Source organism: Nestor notabilis, unplaced genomic scaffold, assembly GCF_000696875.1.
Source record: "Nestor notabilis isolate BGI_N333 unplaced genomic scaffold, ASM69687v1 scaffold1987, whole genome shotgun sequence".
Lineage (NCBI taxonomy): Eukaryota > Metazoa > Chordata > Aves > Psittaciformes > Psittacidae > Nestor > Nestor notabilis.
Genome location: NW_009934941.1, coordinates 77,775 through 92,590, shown reverse-complemented (window position 1 = coordinate 92,590; position 14,816 = coordinate 77,775). Strand labels below are relative to the sequence as shown.

At 35.8% G+C, this 14,816-nt stretch overlaps 1 protein-coding gene across 1 annotated transcript; it reads right to left on the bottom strand.

The window, feature by feature from the left end:
- Window positions 1-636: 636 nt before the first annotated feature.
- On the bottom strand, window positions 637-9,387 carry LOC104408087 (matrix metalloproteinase-16-like; the record flags this gene model as incomplete). The annotated part of the gene is made up of 2 exons (XM_010017568.1): window positions 637-759; window positions 9,218-9,387. Coding segments are annotated over 2 exons (293 nt in total), but the record flags the coding sequence as incomplete, so codon positions are not given.
- Between the last annotated feature and the right edge of the window lie 5,429 nt (window positions 9,388-14,816).

The window sequence follows — 14,816 nt, the reverse complement described above, 5'->3', positions numbered from 1 at the left end:
GTACGTGACACTTTCTTTGGTTGTCAGACCTCTAGCAAGTACACAGACTGCATCTACCTTGTAACATCAGTTTTGACAGTAGACAACATACTGTGCAAGCTACATGCCAGACTCAAGAGTTACACAGAAGTACACTCAGTACATACCCCTATGCCCATCACCATGTCATTAGGAAATGGTTGGGTCAGTGACTCACCAAATTATAATCAGACTCATTTGTACTTAGAAGAGACCTGTACGCACCTGTATTTTGCAGAGACAAACTCCTTTCAATAATGTTTTACATACTGAAATTAGAGATCTGAGTTTCATTACAGCGCTACTAGTTTCAGAGCAACGTTCCCTGAGAAGCTGTCAAGAGGGTTGTAAGGTAATATTGGGTGTTAAATCGATGTTGAAAGCTTCAGAGAATTTACCAGTTACTAGAAGCATGCAATTTTAATCCAAGAAAATAATTTGCTTCTTGTGCAGCACATACATACTTATCCAGAAGGTATCCAAATCAGCATTTTTATACCACATTTTAACCATAAACTTCCCAAAATACTGAAAAATATTTCAGAAATTTATATATACTTCAAATTAAACGCAGCACTACTAATGCCATTTATATATTTATATGAATATATTTGGTACCTGTAAGTGATATGTTTGTGTTGCCACTTCTGTCCTGTTAACGCATAGCGTTTCCGACGAATGTTAAATTTGGAGCTCCCTCTTGTTTGGTCAGGCACACCACATCGAGGCTTCTTCATCCAGCTACAAGAAACAGCACCACATAGTTAAAGCAACATGAAAGACAAATTATAATCTCTGCATTTAATTCATAAAAAGATCATACTTTTTTAAGTTACAGTTTTATCAATTTTGTTTCTACATGCAACAATGACTAACAAAATGAATAGCTATCTCGTTACCAGATGTATAGGTTGTAGAAATTCCCTGTATCACATGACCTTCAGAAACCAATTTCTTTGCTGTTATTTTTCCTAGTTTTCTTTTGCTATAACCTCTGAACAAAGACTTCACAACTGGACAAGTATTTCACAGGCAATAATATATACTGATTCATTCAAGGTAATTATGATCTATATTACTAGCTTGCTTCCTGAAGGTGAAGTTAAAGCATACACACAAAGACTTAGTCAAAGCACTAGTTCCTAAAATATTGTTTGCATTCTCTGATCCTTCTTTTTTGCCTCATTGTCAGTATATTTAAATAAGTTTCGAACTCCTTTAATCAGAGAGCCCAGTCAACTGCCAGAATTTTATTTTTTTTCATTCAAGATACTGAAACTCCTAATTCTATGATACTATTACGTTCTTCTCTTACACTTTCCACACAATGAACAGTATCTAATTGCAGCTGTAAGCAGTTAGTGGAGACATTTAACTCAAGAATTCTGCCTAAGTATATTTAAATCAAAATCAGGCTGAAAAAACTCTAACTGACAAACAACAAAGATGACCATTGCAGCAGCACCAGGCTTTCCACAGAACTGCTTTATTCTCACAGTGACCTTCAGTATTTCAGTTTTTTCAAATATTTCAAAAACTTAGAACTTGTCAGCATTCCAGATACGTCAAAATTAGGATGATACCTAATTCAAAACCATGAGTTCAACAGAAGTATCATTGAACTGTTTCTCACTTGTAGAGTAAGGATTATTTCGTTTGAGTAAAATTGAACAAAACTCAGCTGAAGTTATTATTTTATATGAGCTGAATAGGTGCAGAACAATTTATCATCAGGAAGACAGTAAGATTAAAGGCATCGACTGCACAAGCAAAAGGCAAATCTCCTTTGTTACTTTTCTATAGTTTTCTGCTGGTATTTACCAAAAAAGTAGTCATACCCTATATTCAGGCTTGCATTAATGTATTTCTGACCATTAAACTGGCATTTAAGCCTTGTTTCATAAATAAATATACACACAGCAGCTGTATGTATGTATGACTGGATAACAGAAATTTGAAATGTCATCTCAGAATGTAGACTCCTTTGAAAACATGTGCAGGTAGCAAAAACTCAAAAACATCTTCAACCAGCCAACTATCTTTCATTTTTTTCCAGTAGATATTCTTAGTTCCATATATGCAAAATGAAGAAAACCATCTTGTTTTGTCCAAAAGAAAAAAAAAGAAAATATGGAATACTTACAGTATAAAGGAGGAGTTAGTGAGTGTATAAAGAACTACACAATATAAGGAATTACAGAATTACAGAATGGTTTGAGTTGGAAGGGACCTTAAATATCATCTAGTTTCAACCTCCCTGTCATGGGCAGGGACACCCTCCACTAGACAAGGGAGAACCTGGCCTTGAACACTGCCAGGGATGGGGCAGCCACAGCTTCTCTGGGCAACATGTTTCAATGTCTCACCACCCTTCACAGTGAAGAGTTCTTTACTAATATCTAATCTGAATCCACCCTATTTCAGTTTAAAGACATTACCACTTGTCCTATCCTTATATGCCCTTGTAAAATGAAGTAATCGATTTTTCAGTTCTGTACTCAAAGAATTAGATGTGCATTGTAAGCTGTACACCTACTAATAAAAGACAAATCATATTGCATACTGAATGAATTTTCAGAGATGGGATAATCCAGACGAAATCAGCCATATTAATACATCAGTATGAAGAGGTTTAACAGTACAGCCAGACTTATAACACTTCATGAATGCTGCAGCCATGGGTGTTTGCTGTAGCAAAGTATTGCTTAAATGTATAAGTAGGAGTTAAGTTCACCAGCCTGTGGGAAAATACAGAATTTTAGTGATAGTACCAAGACGGTACTACATACCACTTGCACTGATAAAGACTGATGGAGGTGTCTGTAAAAACTTTAATGGGTGACACATCCACTTGTAACTACAAGCGGGGAAGCCGAAACTTACGAATTTGACTGCCTGAACTGAAAACATGGAATTCATAGTCACCTGTTTCAAGTAAGAAACACGTAATCACTTGCTGTAATTTCTGGTCAGAATAATTACAAAGTATGTGTGGCACATAAAAGAGCTGGCTATCATTTGTATCTTCATGGAAGACAATCTTCTTTCCCCTGTGTCTGCAAAGGCAATACTTCAAAATCTATAAAACTTTACCCCACCAGTATTTGCTGAAACACCCTACCACTTTACGACAGGTTGTTCTGTTTTTTAAAAGACGTGTCAATTCAACAAAGAGGACGTTAGCAACTTCTGGGATGAAATATTATTGAAAAGTTTAATTTGCTCTAATAAGAAAAGAAACTGAATGAAAGAAGAAGATTTTAGTTATAGACCAAATGGTAGTTCTTTTCTCAGTAAAATGATAGCATATTTACACTTCAGCAAATGAGATTAGAATTGGTTCAAACCTCAGAAAACTTTTAGACAAGTTGTCAGTAACGTTTTTTTGCAGTGCATGTTAGATCAGCATGCAGTTACCATGCATTTTAATGATACAGTATATTTTTATGCTATTGAAACTGCACACACACATTGCAGAAAAAGACATAAATGTAACAAAAGGTCACTGTTCTCACCTTAAAGTGACATCACTATATCAAAAGAAAGAAGCAAGAAATAAAGCAAAACCAAATAACTATTATATTTTGTTGGAAACACTGGACAAAAATGTCAAGGTCTTGTATATATAATGTATCACTTGTATTGTTCCTAGGGCAATGACTTCAAATCAATTGAACTGCCTCCCCCCATCAAGAAAAGAAATTTAACTTATTTAGCTTAACTGATGGAGACCTATTTTAGGAACAAGGTTTGCTCACTGGAAAACCAGGTGGAGGGAAATATCAATATTTGAAGTTGTGAATTTGAAAGTAAATCTTCAAAGCTCATTGAAATAACCTCTCCAGTTATGTCAAAGGTTCATTAATCTTATGGAAAATAATGTTAGCATAGAATGGTTTAGACTTAGGATTTAATACAAAAAGTCAAGAACAGTAGGTAGCATGGATTCAAAATTCAACGTTGTGTTATCTTATTAGAACTACTGACAATCCATTTTTAGCAAAACAAAACACAGCCCAAAATAACATGTTATGAAATTCAAGCAGTCACAATTTGTTCTTGCATTGATTTTGAAATGGTACGGACCTATCAAGAACATTATGCTTGATTCCTGATTGGTTTAGATGGGCAAGGGATATTTCATGTTGTTGTGCTGTCTGACCCACTAATGTTCTTACTGTTCTTACATGAGGACTGGGACTGTGGTTCACACACAACATAAATCCCAACGTAAATCAAACAGAAGCCTTTGTGCAAGTTGCTCACCAGCTTTCAGGAAATTACCTTCATGTAAAATTTAAGTGAAAATGCAATTTGCAGTTGAGTTGGACCATCACTAGATCACTTAGATCTTAGCTGAGCTAAGTTTAGCAGTCAGAATTTTAAAGAAATTATTACATGCTTTGTACCAAGTTCAGTATTTTCTAGCACAGAAACGAGGCAAAATGTTAACAACTTCTGGCACATAAATTTTCTTTTTTTAATATGCTAAAAATATTTTTTTAAAGTGTAATTGTTCTCAAACTCACTGGGAGGAAGACTTCTGTCCATAGTATTCATTAATGCTCATGACATTTGGTTATACTTAGTGTGTAATATGGTCTTCCATCTGTGGGGAAATTGACAAATACAACACTAATTTCCATTTTCTTCCAAATATAGCTGCTTTTAGCAACATGATCAAAGTCTTCCATGTTCTTGAGTGCTTGTTCAAGCTCAATTTTTATTTTTTTTAAATAATTGGTTTTCATTTTTGAAGGGTGCATACGGTTAATGACTTTGTCTTGCATCTGTTTCTGAACTTGTAGAAATCTTTTATGCAGCAGCCCCTCAAAATTAGTATTTTATCAGTACTCAGTAAGGAGGCTTAAATGTGACTAATGTAATCTATCTGTAGAGTATGTCACATCAAGTTCCGCTCTTAGCTCCATTAGTGTGAATTTTGAGGAGCTATGTATGTCAAGAGAATTAAAACAATTTAGACTCAAAGAAAATCTGAGAAGATTAAAATAAAAATAGGAGCAAAACTGTTCTTCTAGTAGAGAAAGAGCTGAAACTGAACTCAGAGAGAAGAAACTCTTTCTGTCAACTTACTTTCTTAAGCCTTCAGGAAAATGTTTTCGTGTAACACAGAATCAAAACACTCAAAGACCCCACCTTTGGTTAAATGTTTACTCTCGTTTACCCATGATCAAAACTGCTGCTTAGTCTGTATAATGTTTTTATTGTTGGTAGGTTTTGTTTTCCTTTTTTTTGAAGAGTTACAGTTAAAGAAAAAAAGAAAGAAAGAAAAGGAGTCTAACTTAATGACTTAGTGGATGGAAAAAATATAAACATTTAAGAAAACTACTGAATGAAATGGTACCCTTAAACTTCTGGTGTGGAGAGTCAAAAATTGATGTAAAATACTATGTTTTAGCCTTGCTACTGATGGTGACTTGTCTTCAAGACTTCTCATTGAATGCTTGCTGAGGGTACAAACCTTATGTATAGCTTTTGAATAAAAATGTTTACTAATAAAATAGACCACTGAGTCAATTTCAATAGCTCAGAATTTATCATTCATGCTTACTCTGTGACTGCTAATTAATATATAAACAACAGGGATCCCACATAAATATGATTACATCTTCATTATGAACCTTGATGTAAACTCAGTCAGAAGCTCATGTGAGCATTAATATAAACACATCTTCATTTATTAAGGATGACATTAAAATAAAATGAATGCTTTGTTACTATTGCACAGCTTTAGTCATCATCCTATACACAACCATTCTATCTGTATACCAAGAAGTTTGTAATGTACCTCTTTAAACTGCAAAACATGTTTTGGAAATAAACATGTATTGCAGTTTTAATAACAGACAACATCTAGTCTTTTTCTATTCAGCATGTTTGGTTTAGGAATGTGAAAGACCAGGATACCAACAGATCCATTTTCAGAAGTCTCTTTTTTAATGAATCATTGACTGTGTTTGGTAATATATAAATGTATCACAGAAAATACTGCGATACCCCATGCAAGTGTCAGGATTTTCACTGGGTTTGCCATTGTCATGATACTTGTATCCAGAACGTTCCTCATATTTTAATGCCACTATAATGATATCTCTTTCTACCATTCTTCCGTATCCCCAGCAATAAGCATGAATCATGCTTTTCAAGACACTTGGGAAACAAAAATCTATAGCAAAAAAGTGAATGGTGAGGAGTAGGGGGAAGATGAATACTGTTCATACTTACACACGCCAAAGATTTCATTGAGGGATTATCTTTTTCCAGAGCAATAAAATCTCCCCAGAGACTTTTGATCATGATGCTGCAGGCCATTATTTCTCCATTAATACCCCTAAAGTTGGTCCCTATCTAGTTATTACTATAACTTCATTTAACTGTTTGTCCTTCTGAAGACAAAGAGGCACATCGTAACCTCTTCTCAAAACATGCTTGAGAAGCAGGTAAATCCTCACACACAAGGTGATAACATATTGTTTTTATGAGGTCCCTGCTATACCTTTTATTTTATAATCCCAGCATTGTAAGTGAATATAACATATTAATCACAGAGAAAACAATGGTAAATTATAACATATTTCTTGTCAGAAGAGTAGCCATACTTTCTGTGAGGATGAAAGGGAAAATTATTTCAAATATTTACAAAATACTGCTATAAATTAACTAAAAAAAAATAATTATCCTTTGTTACACAGTTATATATCCAAAGAATATTCACTGGTGTTAACTGATGGTAACTTGAGGTCACAGTTTAGTTTAATGAGTTTTTTTCTTAACACGAATGCAAATGTGACAAGTCTTTAAGAATCAATTCTGTTCCCAACTTGATTCAAGTTAACATAACAGCAAATGTGTAAGTAAATGCAGAATTCATCCAACATGAATTATATGTATCTAAGAATTGCCACGCTTTATTATACCTTTGTGTGTAAAAGAAAATCAGATATCAAAAGCTTTGTAAGACTTAATATAAAGCCAATTGTAAAATTAATGTTTTGGACTGCTGCATAGATGGATTCCTTTGTCTCTTACATAGCAGAGAAAGTGAGACAACTTTGCTAAGATGCTGGCCAACAAGCCAAATTTAGCAAATAAACCTCTTCCCTTTGCAATTGAAATTTTGTTTCATTTTTTCAACTCACTAACTAATACTCTAGGCAAAGAGATGTTTTTTTCTAAACAAAGAGATGGCCTCTGTTTTTCTTTAGGTTTTCTTTAGGTATTGTGAACAAACTATTTTCCTTTTAGTGAAATATACAGCCTCTTACAAAGCTGCCACTAAAGTGTCTTTAAAAGGCTGTTAGTGACAGGTAGAGCACTCTCCCCTCAAAGATGAACTGCTGAAGCTGTATAAAAAGCCTAGTCTCTTCACCCTGCAGACTGAATCATAAACATACTTTTGAGCATGGCTCTCTCACAAGGTGTTTACTGATATCTCACTGCATGTTCTAAGGTCCTTTAAATTCCTAAACTGCAGGATGTGCGATCAACTCACCTCCCCTCAGGGCAGCCCTAAAATCTGCTTTGCTTTATTGCTTTTCAATGCAATAATGTATGTGCCAGTGAAACAAAATGTTTTTTCTAATCCCGCCAGCATTTTGGGTAGTCTCTTCACTAAATTCTAAATGATAGAAAAATCATTCATGCCAGCTACCTTACCACAAAAGAAGAATGAAAGATGACACATCGGGTTAGGGCTGGTAAATGGAAAATGAAGGAGGATTTTCCCCACACACACACCAAAATGCATTTTAGAGAAGTAATAGAAACATATTTCAATGAAGTAAATGTTGGCTATCTGGTGACAGTACTATTTTGTTACTATTTTATAATTGCTTACTTTTCAAGCAAAGTAACTTTTTGCTAAAATCACAAGACAATCTTTATTTCATTTTACTTGGAATGAGTCCAAAAAGCACTTCAAATCTTAGAATCATAGAATTGTTTAGGTCGGAAAAAGCCTTCAAGATCATTGAGTCCAACTGTTAACTTAGCACTGCCATGTGCCTGAGTGCTACATCTACATCCCTATGTGCCGCATCTTTTAAATACCTCCAGGGATGGTGACTCGAACACTTCCCTAAGCAGCCTGTTCCAGCGCTCGACAACCATTTCAGAGAACAATTTTTTTCCTCATATCCAGTCTAAATCTCCCCTGGCACAACTTGAGGCCATTTTCTCCTGTCCTATCATTTGTTCCTTGGGAGAAGAGACCAGCACCCACCTTACTATAACCTCCTTTCAGGTAGCTGTAGAGAGCGATAATGTCCCCCCGAGCCTCCTTTTTTCCAGACTGAACAACCCTCATTGCCTCAGCTGTTCCTCATCACCCTTGTGCTCCAGACCCTTCACCAGCTTCACTGCCCTTTTCTAGACCCGCTCCGTAACAAAATATGTCTCCTGTAGTGAGGGGCTCAAAACTGAACACAGTATTCAAGGTACAGTCTCACTAGTGTTGAGTACAGAGTCATTTCCCTTGCTATTTTAATCCCAGATGCATTTTCTTACTTCTGTACTAATACTCATTATTTTCCCATCATATTTTTAAAATTTGGCATAGTATAAAGTTGTTTGGAAGTGCCTTTTAACAGCTCTGTTTCACAGTTTCTCTGTGTTCAGTCTGACAATAAAATGAGATACTGCTGGCCTTACAAAATTCAGAATTGTAAAAGGCATGCAAAATTATTCCAATTTTACTGCATGTTAAAATGAGCACACCTGGTCTTTTCTCACAGGAAACCATCAAATTGAATGGGCTAACAGAGCGTGCTAAATCTTTTTTCAATGAGAATAAGGAAATTTATACTAGAGATTTTCCAGTAAGAAAAGACATTTCATTAATTCTTGCCAATTTTGAATAGGTTTCTCCACTTCTACATTCATAAAATTATGGCTCTTTCTTCAGGTAGCCCTGAAACATTTTGTTTACAAATCACCTGCCCAAAGGCAGACAGCAGTTAGGTAGGAGTCTAACCTGCTGCCATGAAATACAGAGGATGTTAAAAAAAAAAAAGACACAAGGAGAGACAGAAACATTTTAGCTCCCCATCTGACCATCTGAAGCTGCAACACTATTTGAATATCCCGGTCACCCTGCTTCATGTCTTGTAACATTTTTCCAATTCTATTTTACCCTGCTTGAAACAGAAAAGTCAAGAGCAGTTCAGTACTGGTTACTTACTCAATTGTGTTCCTGTCCACTTTTCCTGTCATATTAATGCCATAGAACTGCTGCATGGCAGCTATAGCTGATTGCATGGTTTCTGCAGAGCGCAACACCGACATTCGGGGGTCAGTTGGTGGAAGGTAGCCATACTTTTGTAACCATACCTGCAATGACAAGTGCAGTGGCTATTAAATAGATATTAGAGGTAAATAAAATGCTCCCTAGTAATTTTGTACCATATATAATGAAGAGTCTAATTCACCAAGCATAAATCCTATTAGTTTGGGGGTTTGGATTTCTTTGAGAGAATAAATTCTTTGAGGCTTTTATTTTATCTCCTTTATTAAAGATACTGCTGTTTTAAGACTTACAGTGTTTTCTACCCAAAAGCCATCTCTCTTTATTATCTGAAACTGCCTGCTTCAATTATTTATTTAATGTATTTATTTATTTGAAGTTACAACTTAAGCACCTAACCATGGCTCTAGGCACTTCAAGAAATTTTTAAAGCAGACAAAATATACAATCTACAATATATTCCACATGTAATTGACTGTCTAGAGGGTACATGATAATATTCACGAACTACAACAATAAATCCAGAACAATTCTCACACAGTTACACTATATTGTTATCATCTCTCAAGGAATATGAAAGAGAGGAGCAGCGAGACATCCAGCTTTCTAAGAATATCAAAATTACATACTTATAAGCAAAGCAGGTAGCCAAGAGATAGTGCAGTAGCAGAGTCTGTCTCCACTTACAGAAAACTTCCCAATAAGAGAATCTTCCTTTTAAATCAAGATGGATTTAATGCCAACTGTTCATGCTCTTAATTGTGTAGAAATGAGAGGGAGAAGGCATGTTCAAATAACTGAGAGCTTTATGGATTAAAGCCAGTATCTTAAGAACACCTGGAAAAACCCTCTGAAACAGACCATCCTCTTGAGGTAATGTTTCATAAATAAGCAGCTGTGGTTATCTTAATGTTTCTAAACAGTCTCAAAATCTAGCCTATACAAAACACACTGTAAGACTTCTAAGGCAATGAGTGCACTGATACAGCTTTAAAAAATGTCTTAGCTCTTTATCTAAGGACTGGAACTACTCACTGGAATGAAAGGTACATATATGGCAAACCCACAGGACACAGCTGCAGCTTCCCCATTAGCAAAGTACTTGTGATTGCAAAAATGTGTGCTTTATAAGAAAAGAATAAATAGATAAAAAAGTAAAAAATAAAAGCTTCAGACACTTCTTTCAAACGTATCAGTCCCAGTTCAGGGATTCTGAATCATTACATTAATGAATGCTATCCACCCCCTCTCCCCTTATAGTGTGCTGTGGGCTCTGTCTCCCTCATACAACACTTCTGGGGTTTTTATACATTTATACACACTGTTTATACACAGGCTAACACCAAACTGCATAGTCTGCAATTTTCAGCCTTAAGTTTATCTTGCAGGGTCTACCGATTCAGTTCCATAGGAGGTTAACCACATTGGTAGTGTATTCCTCTTTTACAGACCCCGTGAAGAACCTCAAGATGGGTGAACTCACTGCATGGCTCACTTTACTAATATTAAATGTGTATTATAGGTGAGCATTGGCTCAGTGTAAATGAGAAGATTAAATTGGATTAAAGATACAGGAAATCTTCAGAGTGTGAGTTCAGATATTTCTAATTCAAAGAGGTTTACCTTCCCATAACCCAGTTCAGACAATCTCAACAATGTTTGTGAGCTCCACACAACAAGAAGATACAGTACAAACAGGATTAAGATGCAGCCTAACCTCTTTCTCCTTCACACTATCTCCCTATACAAGAAAACAAAAGAATTTTGTTCTTCTTCAAAATAAGAACAAAATTTTGTCTAATAGCTAGGAAGATGTTCGTATTTCCAGTATAAATTAATTGCTACACTCAGTATCTATATCCAACTTTACATACTCCTGATTTCTTGCACTTTTGAGCCTCGAGAGTGAACCTGTGAACACTAGGTTTGTCCTAGATTTGGGTGTTCACACAAATGATTTGGTTTATGTGTCACTTTGCACAGGAAGTGTGTTTTTCCTTCCATTATTGGAAGATAGCTTTGAAAGGCCAGACAGAGCTGGAAGGTTGGCAGGATTAATGCAGGATGTGGAAACATGACCATGGAAGTAAGAAATCATTTTGACACAGAATGGGTTGATTTCAATGTAGCATGTAGAGTCCATTTGAATTAATATTAAAACCGAGTATATTTAAGAACAGTGTTATTTTGAGATTCATCTTCTTATGTCAGTGATATTAAAACTAGTGATCAGTCAGGGAAGAAAAATTATTCTGAGCAGCATGTCACTGTTGTCTTAAATGATGACACTATCTTGCCACCTTCTCAGCATGAATTTGGTATGCAGACACAAAGCAGGGCTTTTCATGAAGCTCTCTTCATGAAAGGGGCACACAAAATTGCTTGGTAGGCTTGTGAGGCCACGTGTCACCACTGAAAACCATCCTCTCTGTGGCATAAATGAAGGAGACAGAGGTATGGAGTTACAAGTAACCAAATTTACCAGGAGCTGAACCTTCAGATACCTGAATTAGAAAAGCTAAAAGAGAGAGACAGAAAAAATATCTTAGTGAGTACTGCTCATGGAAAAATTGGAGTAGAGAGGACAAACTGAAATCTAGCAGCGTATCTCTGCAGACACAGACAAGGAAAAAAGAGGTGGCTCAGAAACATCAGGAAACCATAGTGTAGCCTTTTGCCTTCTAAGAAGACATAAATGCAAGTTAAATATAGGATGATTCTATTATTTGGTGGGATTAGATGATCTCCAGAGCTCCCTTCGAACCTTAATGATTCTGTGATTCTATGCCTGACAGTCACTCCCTACTATTGAACAAAGGAAATAGACCACCTAGGTCTTCCCTCAGCCTTCAAAACATCACCTAGAAGACACGGCTAACACACCAGAAAGTCAGATGACCTTCTGAAAGCAAGTTTCTGTTTTTGGAAATTCAGACAAATTGACCACCAAGGCTAATAACTGGTGGATGATTGTGAGAGAGTAGCATTTAGTAATGCTACTAGTGTTTTGTCCTGGTAAGAATGGATCATAGAACAAGTTAAGAGGCAACAAATCTGGTTCCTGTTCCATTCCTCAGACTTCTTAGTTATGAATGTGCATACTGGTACAGGGAAAAAAAGGTCTTAAAAACAGTTTGATGACACCAAACTTACTAAGAACAAAGAAAACCCATATATCACCATTAAAAATTAAGCCAGAATATTATTAAGATAATCAGAGTTTCAGAACACTGACTGATTTCCAAGATAGAAGAGAACTTATCAACAAATTATTAATGTTCCTGAATGACAGTACATAGTGTAAGATACAGTACAATTATGTTCTATGAACCAGAAAGCTTAGTAAATCAGTCTAATAAAACATGGATCAAAACAATTCTGTAATTGTTATATAGTGCAGCTGCATATCATTATTATTCACGTATTCCTGCTCCATTTTTTAGATTTTATCATGCAAACAGAATTCCTATCTGTACTGAGTAAAATGGTGAGATTTTATAATTTCAAAATATTTTGACTTCTGTTTTTAATATATTTCCACTAAAGACACTATAAACAAAATGATATAAAATGTCTGAGAAATTCAGGAGATTTATGTTTCCAAAAACATACATTTAAGAATCTAAAGTATACAGATCACCATAGGATTTAGCAGTTAAAGTGCTGATGTCATTTTGAAAAGAAACTGAAGGCTTTTATTATGGTATGGATAAATAAGCTGACTCCAGAATTAGCATCCACGTGACCATGTCATTTCTCCATTTAAGCCAATGGCTAGTAGTGTGTTTTAATTACAGACCTATTACAGCTAATACTGACTTCTCAGTGACAAGTTGACAGCCAGATAGAAAAGAGAGACTGAAGTGTTTACAGAGAGCATTATAGAGAGTCTTCCACTCTTTTTCCTATCTCATATTTCTCATGCCACCAGTTCCTCACTGGTGATGTTTTCTCTTCTTAACAGAAGACACTGAAGTGAATTTACAGACTTGATATATGGTTTATGGTATCTACCTAGTGAGAAAAATACTTCCAAAAAACCCATGCAACAAGAACATATACCGCAGACGAGTCTAACCTAGCCTATCAGAAATATCTACAGAATTAGAATAAGACTTATGATAGGTAATATAATAGCATAATTGTTATGATTGGTTTGCTACCTATGGTTGTAATTCGAAATAACTAATCTTTAACAGCTAGAAAAGAGCCTGCATGTTCAGAATACATTAGTCTAGAATGGCTTGAAGCTCACAAAGAAATCCACTTCTTGGAAAATAAATAGCAGGGTAGAAAAGGTCTTAAATAGAAGGAATCATCTCCAGACCAAGCAACAATCTTGTTAGTCATTATGAACGTGCCAGAAAGAAAAAGTCATAATACCAACTGCAAACTTTAGATCTCCAATGACCTAAACTAGAAAGTGACCAACTTCTTTTCTTGTGAATTACTGTGAGGACCTCTCCAACAAACAATGTACATGTGCTGTTGGCACAGTCTTAGACACATTAAAGATGTCAATCTTCATTGTGGACTACAGAATTCGTAACAAGCACTAAGTGATTCAGAAAACTGTGGGATGTCTAGCTGGCAGACTGCACTATAGTAAACACTTAGATGCAGTACGAGAAGTAGCAGAGTTGAGCTCCCAGTGGGCCAAAGAAGATAAATTAGGCCTCACTGAGTTTAGTGTTGCTGCAGCTAGATAGTTAAAAATTAGTTGAAGTGTCTCCACTGTTCTAGTATATATACGTTTACCATTTTTCCTCTGTTCTGGCTACAAAATGGATGTGAAGCTGAACACTCATATTATGCAAGTGTCAGTGCAAACTAGATTTACCAATACATAATCTTGTATGTATCTTGCTATATGAAATCAGGAGAGAGGAGAGGAGACAGTGTCAGGAATTTCCCCACAGAAGTGTATGGTGACTGAGATACTTCTAAAAAGGAAACTCCTGTTCCCAATGAGAGGTAACTGTGTTGTAAGAATAAAGATTGAAGCCCACGGATTTGCCTGGTTAGTGACTAGTACAGAACTCAAGATTTCAGGAGTGGCAAAAATAAAAGGCAAAATAGAAAAAAAACCCAGTTTGCTGGTTTCCTCTCATTTGTAATTGAAGTTTTGAATATTCTAAATCTTTTGCTTTACTGTCACACTTGTGCATGGAAAAAACAATGTAGCTTGAGAGCAGTAGGAGTGGAAGGCATAAAAGAGAAGTCAGGAACATCAGGATAGAGCCATTTGAAAATCCCAGGCAGGTGGGGACATACCAGTAAGTGGCAGATGTGGAATCTGCATGTAACACTGTGCTTGAGAGTCTCTGAAATACACTTGGAACAGGGATCAAATGCTACACAGCTCCAAAGGCACGAGTTACACTGTTCATTCACTACTTCTGCTGAGTGTCTGTACCAAGACTGGGTTAGTGGTATAACAACTATGACACAAATTCTTGCCCTGGAAAGAAACTCTTTGTACCTTCATCTTTCCCTGTTACAGTATATACATTTATAACTGACTGCATAAGGACCT